Source organism: Cariama cristata, unplaced genomic scaffold, assembly GCF_000690535.1.
Source record: "Cariama cristata isolate BGI_N322 unplaced genomic scaffold, ASM69053v1 scaffold11342, whole genome shotgun sequence".
Taxonomy (NCBI): domain Eukaryota; kingdom Metazoa; phylum Chordata; class Aves; order Cariamiformes; family Cariamidae; genus Cariama; species Cariama cristata.
In genome coordinates, this window is record NW_009602154.1 from 101744 (window position 1) to 114403 (window position 12660).

Here is a 12660-nt window from a genome sequence, read left to right on the forward strand (position 1 = left end):
CTTCATGATAGGGGATTTTCACAGAACCATTCCTTAATGTCTTTCCTGCTTTGGTGGTTGAGGGACCTAGTACAACCTGTTTAAATGGTGATGTTTCACTCTCTTATGCATTTTGATGAAGTCTTTTATTAAATGTTGTTTGAAATCTAGCTCATAGTACATAGAATCATAGCAGATTTCTTCAGAAAGTTCACCAGCAAGGTTTTCCCAGCCTTCATTTATTTAGGAACTGTAAAGTGGCTAAAGAGCCATCCAACAAACATTCTTTACGCTGCAGTGACAATCAGGAATGCTACGCTTGTTTAGGAACTGATTAAATGTTTCCTACTTTTTGTAATCACATGCATGTAGTCATTAGAATAAATCTATATCTACTTGTTGTCCAGTTTTTGAAAAACATGAGTTAGCCCTTAATGGCTACCAATCATGTTATTTTTAGAAAAGCTCATTTCTGCTGATGCTATTTTCCAGTTACATATATAACGTGAACCTACTAACTACTCTAGCTGGTAATCAAAGTTAACCAACCTAATTATTTAACAGCATGACATATTCAAATCTCATCAACTATAAAAGGCATATTTCTTTCCCAACCAAATACTTTCCTTCATAGATGCAACACACCCCTTACAGTATTCAAGATCATGGGGCTCACATGTGCAACACCAATCAGGACTAGCTTTCACATAAATCAAGCTGTAAGAAGGCTGAAGCTACTGTAAATGCTGAAACTTGACCTCTCTGAGAAACACCAACACATACACATGCAGGCACCCCTATCCGTAAAGATTTTAAATCTCATGTGTCAGGCAGTCTGACGGAGGCATTAGTAGTAAACATTACAGCTGGTCAGAGTATTTGCAGCACCAGACTCCAGCATGGCATTTCTTCTCCTGAGTTTAGAGCAGAGCTTCATTCTACTGTCTTTGACAAACTCCATTCCCTCCCCTGGGAATCTGCTACCTCCAGAATCTCCTTACATTTAAAAATTTGTGCATTTGATTACTCCTGCCTCTGTGACTGTCCTTGACCAAATCTCACTTTATGGATTTCTGCCCAACTCTACAATTTAATCAAGGTTTGACTGCATTTTAATCCTACTCTACCACATATTCCCAGTACTGTTCAGGCTCTAAACCACACAGCTCTGATTAGAGTGCTCTCCCCATTCCTTACACTAACTTTAAAATGAAATAGCAAGCCATACTGGCCAGAGAACAGTCCTTGCTACAAGTCCATTTGACACCTCCACCCAAACTGACACAGTCTGAACCCTTACCAATTACAGCACTGGGTTTCTTTTGAGCGAATTGTGTATTTCAAAGTTGCTCCATCTAATGCATGTTCCTGTTGCTTCCCAAATGAAGCTGTATTAACTTTGCTGCCTTTATCCTGCTAACTAGCTCACAGAGAGAAGACATGATGTTGGAATGACATGCATTGAACATGCTTTTGCCCAGCACCTCTCTGTGTTACACTGAAATTCAACTCCACTAGAAATTATTATTTGGAGGAACACTTTTGGCTCTCCTTTTAGTAACAAGGAATTGAGTAAGAAAAAAGTCTAGGATTCAGCAACAAGGGAGTTTGATGCCTACCTCTTGCTTTCATCCTGAAGTCTTCTACAAAACATGAAACCAGTTTCAAACTTCTCTGGCAAATTCACCTCTGTCAATACCAATTCCACCTGCATCCCAATTCCTTGCAATCCCATTTCCACATGGCAAAGCATCCCAGAATAGTTGTAACAGTTGTACTGGGGATTTAGGTCCCCAGTAAATCTCTTCTTCTGCCTGAAGAAAGCTTTTGTGTCTATTAGGCTTAGCCTGCTTAGGTACTGCTCTTGCATGAACTCTTCATTATGTTGACGTTTCTGAGCAGCCCACAACTGGAATTAGTTATCACAAAAAACACAAGTGTTATTGTACCAATTGCATTAACTCATTTAATGAAAAACCTACAAAAAAAAAAAGGGGCAAGACTCCCTAAAGTAGAAACAGAAAGATCTCCATCTGCCTCACCCCCAAAGCTTGGCTCCAGTTCAGTTTGCTACCAACTGCACTGCTCCCTGTACACTCGATGGCCTTCTTCAGCCTTTCCCCTTTGTCTTGCAACACCTTATACCTTTCTTACCACTTACACGTGCAAACAGCTTGCCCTGTCAACAGCTTTGTTTAAAATCATTAGAAAACTCTTTGCAAAAGGAGTACGTTGGCCTGTCCATCTGCGAAAAGCTGGCAATGAAGTCTCCCATCTTAAGGAATTTCCTTTACTCTAATGTCTTTAAACCTCAGCAGTACAAGATATTCCTCCATCAGTCACACAAAGTGACAACTCATTATTAGAACAGCTCTGCACAGGAACCTTAGAACTCATGTGGTGAAAAGTATGTTCTTGTCTCTCCTCCAGGACATGACAAGACAGGAATAAGAGATGGCAGTAGGACTCTGAACCCAGAGTCACCCCTAGAGGTGAAGGTTATATGTAGGGATGAAAACCAGGAACGTTCCTCTCATGTCTCCCTTATCCTCACCGATATTCGTATCTGCACGAGTCTCCACTGCTGCTAGGGCCAGATATCCATGATAATTAAAAGTAAATGAATTACTGCACTCATAAGTAAAGAGATGGCACTCTGCATCAAGCATTACCAGGCCACTGAAGTATTCTCCTGGAAGAAATTCAACAAGTTCTTCCTCAAAGAACCATCCCATTCAACACTGTTTGAGAGCAACATTAAGTCCACACATTTCATAACTAAGCCCTTGAAAAGCAATGGGGAGAGAGCTGTAATTTTGTGTTACACTCAAAAATTAAACACAAAACACCTTGTTAAATGGGCAATAGCCTTGCAAATTCAGCAAAAGAAAGATACTCCTCTTCATTGCCACCCCTTCCAACTGTAGGCATTTCATATCAAAGGCCTAAGCCTCATTTCCTATTCCTGATAAAAAACCCCAAGCTATTGCAGCAGCAAGGAAGCTCAGAAACAGTTTCAGCCAGTGGTTTTAATTCTTCTTCCATTGTTATCTAGAATTCATTTGAAAGGCATCAAAATGAGCAGTGGACACCAATTAGGAACTATTCCTCTCATGTAGCTCTTCCAAATGTGGCTGGTAGTGTGGTCTGCACTTCAAATATTGCTAACTTTTATTATAAACACAACCCCACCCTTCCTCCACCACCTCTGACAGGAATTTCTGTAGAAAAGAGAAACAGGGTGGAGTTTTTCAGGAGAATGTTTTTGATGATTTTGGTACTAACTACATTTACAGGATTGACAGCATCACATGTTACATCCTCCTTTTTCCAGAGGAGGACACTACACTGGCAGCAGCTGCATGAACTTTCCAGCATGCTTTGCATCAGTCCAAAGTCTTATCCTGGACAGAAGTGATGGCTTAAGCTAAGTTCTCCAATCTTCTGATTACTGGTCCGTTTACACAAAATTGGTTCCTCAAAGTCATCCCTCCTCTATTCTTAATGGACCAGCAATACCAACTCATCCCACAAAGGTTAGCAAGGCAGGTGGCAAAAACTAGGAGCCATCAGAAAATACCTCCAGATTTGAGTACTGGAAATCAAAAGATCCAGTCCTCTCACACAGCCCAACCACCTGTGAAAGTAGCAAATACACCACACGGGATATCTCCCCAAGTTACAAACACCCACCTAAGCTATGTTACCATTATACACTTCTCAGACTTCTCCAAAAGGGCAGGAGTACATTTTGCACAACTTATGTTAGTACAGCCTCTGTGGACAGGTTTTCAGGGAGATCATCCTGCAATCTGTAGCTTACCAAAATAAATACTTAAAAGAAAAAAAGTGTCATGTCCATCTTGTTCATTTACTGCCCTCTGAACTGACAATTGTCCACCTCAGGATTAGAGTTTAAGCATGGACTAGCAATAGTTATTCCAGCTCCTTGCAGTAAAAGCCAAATTGCTTCTATGTCAGAAGCATTTCTAAGCCTGATGAAAGCAAGGTGATCTCTATTTCTTAGGCAATCCTTCTGTTGCAAGATTTCATCACAGCTTGTGAAGTCTGACAAGACTAAATATATTTAAAAAACAAACAAACAAAAAACACCAAACAAAAAACCAAAACCAAAACCCAAACCAAACCACCACAAAACCTGAACTCCAAACCCATTGAAAGATATGGCCCCAGTAGATTTGGAAAAAAAAAAAAAAAAAAAAAAAAAAGGGAGGCAGGGTGAGGAAGAATAAAGAAGTCAGCTGTCTTCTGAAGTCCCCTCCAATTCATAAGCAGATTTACAAGTTCACAATGTAGTTTTATTATCCCGGAGGCTGTAATAATGAGAGTCTTGCATATGGGAAAAAACCAACTCCCTTCTAATGGCCTCAAGCAAATAAAATGTTCATCATTGTGAGGATGAATGAGAAAAAAGAGACAATTTTTGGGGAAGACAGGCGCTCCGAAAGGAACATCTACATGAGAAAGAAGCAAGTCAAAAGCATAGGGCTGAAGGAGGCAGGAAGGATTACAGAAGGAAGATGACATTGTCAAGAGGTTGTGTGGGCTCTTCAGAGCCCATGCCTCTTGAGTTCTATTCCCAAATAATTCAAGAGCTCACAGGGGTGAAAAAGTTTCAATATCTAACTAATCAACCACCAGAGATGTGTCTAACAGTGCTTGTACAAATCTAATAGAAAATACTTCTCAAAGGTTCTCAGGTCCACCATCACTGAATCTTTGTTTGGTCAAGAGAAAGAGATGCAGTGCCCAAGATTTCCATGCTTCCATTCTCCTGCCTGATCAAATTGATCCCCTCAGGATGTCCTCATCTGCTAAAAACACACTAGCACCATAGATGAATAAGAATTGGCAGCAATTCCCATTCAGTAACCAACTACCGAAGTCAAAGGTCTGCCTTTTCCACCCCACTCAAGCTTTCTTTACATGCTCACAGCAGAGTACAGAGAGTGCACTGTACCGCCTTGGCTGACCTCCTTACCAGCAGTGTCCTAAAAATTTCACTCATCTACTCCTGTGATCAACGCATTATAACTCCCTAACGAAAGCAATTTCTTTCTGTGGATATCTTCCTAGTTGTTTATCTGCTTTGCTGAGTGCTTCAAGATTACTACCCCTTGTGTTCTTTACAGGATCTTAAGTACTTAAAGCAGGATTCAACGAAACCAACTTTGCCAATGGCAGCTCCAGTCACTGACTGACAATATTTTTGACAACAGTTGCCTCTAATGTAGCCCAGCTTGTCAGCATTTACCTGCTCTGTCACTGAAGCAGATAAAAAGAACCTCAAGAGACTCCCAGCTTCAAGGTAGAGCCAACCCATGCCATCTCTAACAGGCAAAAGTGCATACCCTACCCAATTTCATAGACCATCTATTCTAGTAGTTCACCATTTTTAGTCCTTCCGGCAATTCCAGGATCATGATTGCTACTCGTTTTCATACATTAAAGACAGCTGCATGGAAGATGAATGTGAAACTTCTTTAGGAAGCAGCAACACTGGCAGAGACATGGAAGAGCCCAACCTTGCCACAGGTATCCGTTCTGTGTAATGGCAGAACCGGCTTTACTACAGCGGTAGGAGCTCAGAAGCTCGAGCCAACTACCCAGAACTTCCTTCTCAGCTCTAACCTTCTCCTGCTGCACCCCGCCGCTTCCCAGAAAACATGCCTATCGGTTAGTTATACCAGCACCTACAGACAGGCAGAAGTTGTCAAAGAAGCCCTGCGTACTTGTGTCTTCTGACAGCAGTTGGCAGAATCCTGCCAGCATGGTGAGAATGATGCAGGCAGAGTAGATACACAGAGCCTCACAGCCTGGTCCTGTGTTAGCCCTACCCAAGATAAGGTTATCTTCACTCTTGATTAGAAATAAAGCAAATTAATAGGAAAGACATAACTATAAATAGGTGGGTCTGTCACTTGTGAATTAAGAAATACATAGCTAAGAGAAACAGAAAGCATCCAATATATTTGGGAAAGCAAACAAATAGCTTATCAAAATAAAAAATATTCTCTACATACCACAGTAATTTGATGGGAGCTAAAAAAATTGGGACAGTGTAACAGTAAAGCATACAGCTTTTCTAATTATGTTAAAATAACATCTGCAGATATTTAGCACTCAAAATATTTTGACATTAGGTGCTGAATAAAATTCTCCCTATTCAGATTAAAAATGTCCAAAAAAATGAAACTACTCAGATGCTGGAATGCAGTGTCAAAATCTTTGGAAACTTGACAGGGATATTTTTTTTTTTTTGACTGTATATTGAAAGAGAAGATGAACATTTAGAAATTGTTCAAGTAGTCACACAGCACTGATGCCAGAAAGCGCTCTCAGCAGGCTGTATATTCTTCCAACAGTGACCACACACTCCAGGAACTCCTCAGAAAATTTGATCAAGGGTGACACACATGTTATGCCTGAAGCCAGAGGTTGCTGAATGGTCAGCATGGTGATGGGAGTGGATAGGAATCGGGTGACACATCGTAGAGTAGTTTGGGAAACTTCTGGTGGACCTTCTGCTTTATACTGAAGAGGTCACCAGAAACACAAGCAGACGGAAGTACAACATACAGAGGAGCAGGAGGTGTATGCTACAGAAGAAAATATCAGGCTAGATACTATCCAACACCTGTGTACTATAGGTACACAAACTCCACTCAGAAAGCCACTTTCATGTATCAGCAATTCCATCAAGCGTGATCAATATGTTTGGATGTTTTTTCATGAAATATTTTTGAAGGTAGGTTTACAGAGTTAGTCACCACATTTTACTACCTGCTTACTAATTGCTTTACTAGCTAGATAATTATTAGGAAATTTGGGTTGCACTTAGTCTATAACATGTATTCACATAATTCATTTATCTCTAATAAGCATTAAACTTTGGAATAAGATATTTTTAGAAGCAAGTTTGCTATGTGGAACCAAATGTTGGACTTCGAAACAAAGGTCTCAAAATGACAGCAAAGTCACATTTTATTAAAGGAATTATTGAGCCAGTTTCTAGTAGAGAACTACACACGTGCAAGGATCGGTGCTAGATCCAAACTTGAAAGGAAGGTACCCCAGACTGCCACACATTTGCAGCATAGAACTGCCCTGCTAACCAGAGAGCACCAAGATAACCACCTCTAGGAGAACTTCACTGTTCAAATGGAAGACTTTGCTTTGATTATGATAGGAGTTGGACTCTGAAGTGAGAAAACATCAGTGTACTAGGATTTAGCAGCAATAGGAACAGATAGTGCAACGCCTCTCGACTCCCACTGCCTTCTCTTGCATTTTCTCAGTTTCTAAGGGCAAAATGAAAAATGCTCAGTGGCAGCAAACAGCTCTGCTACTCGCTGTATGTGATGACTTAACTCCCTTGCTTCCTAACAGGGGCTACAAGGAAGAGGCAGAGGCAAGTAGGAACTGAAGTACTTGACAAAAGGAAAAAACCTCACACAAGCTCAACTCCTGAAGAGAACTACTGTGATATTATGGGAAATGTTACTCCATAATCTTCACATTGTATTTTCACATAGATTGACAGTTCTACATCTAATGGTTCACAGGGGAGCAAACTAAGACCTGGAGAAGTGAGGTCCCATCAACACCACTTTGAATACCCTTCCTTCTAGAGCACTTCAATGCGCTTTCAAACTTTCAGGTCTCTAGGTTTGATGTTCATTCTCATGGCCTCATCAAATTTTGAATCATAATTGCATTTGCTAGTTTAAGATTTTCCTGGCAGTGTTGTTCAGCATTGCTCCTCCTGAGACCAAGAAACTTTGTGAACCAGCAGTAAAAAAGGAGAGGGTTTTTGTACTCTATTATACCAAGTGCAAAGTCCTCATTTTCTTATGCTGCTTTGAAAACTGTAAACACATGGGAATCTAAGAGGTTTGAAAAATACCAGGATGGCAAGATGCAAATGCTAGTTATCAAAAGTAGATAAAAAATATGCCAATGAAATGGGGGGGAGGGGGGTCTCAAATGAAACCATTACTTGAACAAGGCTACTCAGATTTCCTATCCTACTTGTATTCTTACAGGAAAAAAAAAAAAAGTAAGCTTGGAATCACAATGGTATCACTTTAGAGGTGCCAAGGTTACTCTTGGAGCTGCTTCTTGCCCAAACAGCTACGCTGTGTACCATCAATCTGCTTCTGGGGTAAACAGGATACTGGCTACTGTCCGAAATTCAAGCAATACAAACAAACAAGAAAGAAATCTATGTTAGATTTGTAAAGTGAAAAGAGACCTTGCCTAGCTAGAGAGTTCTAGGGCAGTGCTGAGCCCCTGAACCTGCTAGGGACACTTTTCCACTCCCAAGAGATTGTGCTTGCCTTTGAACTTTCAGCCATATAGAAAAAAAACACTGAGTTGAAATGTCAGCATCATCTTGGATTAAAATCAATCAGCTTGATGCATGATTGCAATAGCTAAACCACTTCACCTCTGCACTGCCCTCGTCCATATGTTCTTTATATCAGCAGTCAGCAGACTGGGTGGCTCAGTGGATTCATTTCCTGCCCTAGGCTTGGGCTCCAGTTTAAACAAAACAAAAAAACCCTCTGAAACTGGAAAATAAAAATTAGCATCTACTGACAGTTAAATTCGCCAGACTTGTTTGCATTGAGTCTCTTTCTCCATCCAAGAAAGTTGCAAGAAACCCTTCAGGAAGCCCTGGTACCGCTGGCGATTTTTAACTATCTACTCAACTAGCTGGTCACAGTTCTACAAAAACAATAAAGGAATTAGAGACCTTTCAAATGTTGACATACTTTTGAGTGAGGGGAAAGTAATAAAGGGAAGGGGGGAGAGCCCTAAGCAGTGTTGACTTAAAAAGGGAAACAGGTTGGAAGCAGCCATCCCCACCTCAGTAAATTAACAGCCCACTGAGAAGCAAAATCTCCACCAAATTCTAGAGCTGGGCTTCCTCCAGACAATGCTGCTCTTTATCAGCTACAATGCAAGAGTTAAATTCCCAAGATAATTTAAATCTAAACAATGTGCAGCCTTCAGCATTAATACAGGTACCTGCCAGCTGGTGACAGTTAAGTGGTTACTTTCTCAAGCTAAACTTATTAGCTAAGGGTTGAGAGACTCAGTAATAATCAAATCGCATTTAACAGCTTGCTCTGTCAGAGCACAGTATGTTACTGTGGAAGAGGAGTTTTCTTATTGAAGGTGTGTTACAGCAGGCCAGCCTCATCAGGAGTCTGTCATATTTTGGGGCTAGACATCCACACTGGACTGTTTCCTTTGCAAAAGAAAAGTGGACCTGCCATTTGGGAGATAACAAGAAAGTATGCATGTTGGAAACAGCTGCACTGCAGCCTTTGAATAATTTCAAGTTTTTTGACTTGGTTTCCTTGGTTCACCTTCCCATCATCCTATCTTTGTTCATAAAATACTAGAAGAAATAAATTTTAAAAGGGCAACGAAGGCCTCATAAAAGGACAGCTAGTAAAAATAATCCATCCTCCAGATAAGGAACAGCGGTTCCCTTAAAGACACTGTTCCAGAACAGCACCAAAAAGGAGCAAGTATCAACCCTGCTCACTAGGTATTAAAGAAGAAATCAATAGATACGATCTCCCAAGCCTCAAGATGCAAAAAACACCATCAGTCTGAAGACGGGACCCCGCACCGTGACCATGCACACACAACTCCCAAAACTGCTCTGTGTGCTTGATCAATCCATTATCTCCTGGCTTAGTCAGTCCTGCTCATGAAAACGCAACCTTACTATTCCAGGGCCCATTGGGAAAGAGAACTTTTTACTTCAGTCTCTGGAAGCAGGAGACATCCTGAAGTGGAAGCTCAGAGCCATTGTAGTCGCCATTCTACTGACACATGGACAGCAATAGCAACCATCAGAGAATCAGAGCATTTGCAACACAGTAAGAAGGTAAGTCAAAAATAGTACAGGTCCAATCTGCCTTCAGTCATACCTACCTCACATCAACTTCAAAAGCACCAGCTGCACATACAAGTAAAATGAAATATTGAAGAGAAATCTAACTACTACCAAAAAAAGATGAAAGCATTTGAGGTTCTACCCTGCTAATTTGCTGTGGCTTCCTAACTGCACTGGTTTTGTTTTGTTTCAGTTTAGTTTTCTGTTTTCTTTTGTCTGCTGTTTCCAGGAAGGACCCACACAGATGTAAGCATCCTACCCTCTCAGAGGAACTGAATTTGTAGCAGGAGAGAGTGCAGAAAGGAAAGGTCACAAAAGGCTTTCTATCAGGTTGCCAAAAAGCCCTAGAAAACTCTTTTCAGCTTCTTTTACTTACAATTCCAAGTGACACTAACATTAAGAATTAACATAAGGAATAAGTAAATACTTGAATTTTAAAATTGATGCCTCTGGACAGCTTGAGGTGCTGTGCACATGACTAGTGTCAACACTGCTGCTAGAAATTAAGTGGCACAACTCTGCCGTACTAGAATGGGATCTTTTTATTTTCCTCCTTCTTTCAAGACTATGGGACTGTCAGTAGTGCCAGATGTTTTAGGCAGGAAAAAAAAAAAGGTAAAAAGAATCTCACACATGAAAGTGAAGGCTTGCTACTGGCTTTCTGGTCACACTCCGCAGAACGTATCCAAGCCCAAAAGAACAGTTCCACCTTGAAAACTGACTGCATAAAATTGTCACCTCTTTCCACAAACCTGCTCCTGTGAGATCGCTGCTGACTTTCTCAAACAAGCTTATGTTGGCTTTTTATTTCCACTGAACTCTGCTGAGACAGATCTGGCACTGTGGGAGGGAGCTGGATTCTCTCCTTTACACCAGCAGCACCACTAAGCTGTAATTACTCACACCTGTCCAAACCTACAGGCACCAACAGGCTGCACACACAGGCTTCTCCGGTCCATGGTCAGATCCTCGGTCAGGCTGAGCTGCAGCTACCTTGGAAATAACATTTCTGCCACAATCCTTAGCATCCCTCTCCCCTGCAGTGACAGGTAAAAATCCAAGCTGCATACAGAAGCTCCTCTTTACCAGGCTCACTTCTTTTAGCAGCAGGCTAAAATGCAAAGCACTCTCTTGCAGACAGCAATTCAGGGTAGCTTTGCTGCTTTGTAAGACTTCTCTTGAGCTTCTGGGAAGCTATTGTTTCCTCAGCAGCCTCAACTGAGCTGCAGTCTGCAACCACCATTCTTTATGACTGTAACGAGACAACTTCCTAGTTAGAAATTTGTCTGAATTGTGTGATTAGCACCAAGACATTGCAGCACAAAGAAAACGAGCTGCAGCTACAAACAGCAGACACAGAGATGTTGCACACCCTCAATGACCTTTCACCAGCCAGCAGAGGCAGGCTGAGTTGACCTAATACGAATGAACAGAAAACTCAAGGCTCAGCTTCCCTCCCATTCATAAGCCATGAATACTCATGACACAGATTCAGCAGATACTTTAGTGCCTAAACCTGAAACTCAATGAAGAAGCAGGACTTGTTTCAAAGCCCCAGAAGCAACAGTTAAAGTAGAAAATATTAGGCAGGAAAATGCAAAACATGCCCTTGTTATCCATCATGATGAGAAAGGGAAAAGGCTTTCCTTTCTTCCAGCCCTGGAGAGAGCCCTGTGTTTTCCTGTGTGTGAAAGATCAGATGCCAAACCCCGAACTGGGTTTTCACACGCACTGTGCAACCTGAATGTTGCACCAATAAGTCAGGGGGCAGGTGGGAAAGGGAAGCAAAGGTGCCTGATTTAATTCAAAGCGCTCTGGGAACACATATTCTTTGTGTCCAGACCTTACAGGCATAACTCTTACAAGCAGTCATCCAGGGACCAGCTTTCACCATCTACAGCAACTGATGGTGATGACAGTGGGACGTGGAGAAGATAACACACTGATACAGAGAAAGCGCATTTTCTGAAGGACTGTGCAATGGGGATGCCAAGCATGAGCACCTCGATAAACAGGTCATCTCTGAGTACCCATTTCTTCATTTATTTCCCTCTCCCTGTTCAGGTTTCTTTGCAGGCATTCAGTATGGTCTGTTTTCCAAGACCACCTTATGGAGTTTGTGTGTGAGCATTTAGATAATGATGGGGAGTGAAGAGAATAGGTGATTTGCTCCTGTGTTTGAGAGGCATAGAGCAAATTAAGGAACAAAACCCAAATCAATGCAGCCAGTCCATCCACATATCCCCTCACTGCTCTGTAAGGACAGATGCATTGTTGGATAACTTACCCTCTTCACAGTTGCTCCCCGTGAAGCCAGGACAGCACCTCCACTCCAGAGTGGTCACAGTTCGGTAGGACATTTTGTACGTGGGCCTGATGAGAGTCCTGTAACTAACACAAAAAAGAAGTCAGTAGAATGCACTTACCTACTCAAGGGCGGTGTTTCTACTAATTCATAGGACATCTTCCTGCCTGGATGTATTGATGTTGAACAAAGGCAAGCGTTAGCCTTTCCTCACTCAGTACTAATAGGGTTTCCAAAACATTACTCCCACAAAAACTGCATAAATCTCTTGGGTGTCTTCCCTTCTCCCACCCCGACCACTCACATCTGGGGTGTATCTACACATCAGCATGACAAAGATCATCACAACGCAACACTACATCAGTGATCTCCATGGAGCCTTTTTTCCAGCTAGCTGACCTGTGCCTCAGTTTTCCCCATCTGAATCAGGGTTACGCTC

General features: G+C 41.7%; 1 protein-coding gene across 1 annotated transcript in view; it reads right to left on the reverse strand.

Annotated features, from left to right (window-relative positions):
* The window catches only part of COL26A1 (collagen, type XXVI, alpha 1), a 122336-nt gene that overhangs the window by 99092 nt on the left and 10584 nt on the right, over positions 1-12660 (reverse strand). Inside the window, exon 2 of the mRNA XM_009694630.1 lies at positions 12204-12307. Within this exon, the coding sequence (XP_009692932.1) occupies positions 12204-12276 (73 nt within the window). The 5' untranslated portion in view covers positions 12277-12307. The remainder of the gene's footprint in view (positions 1-12203; positions 12308-12660) is intronic.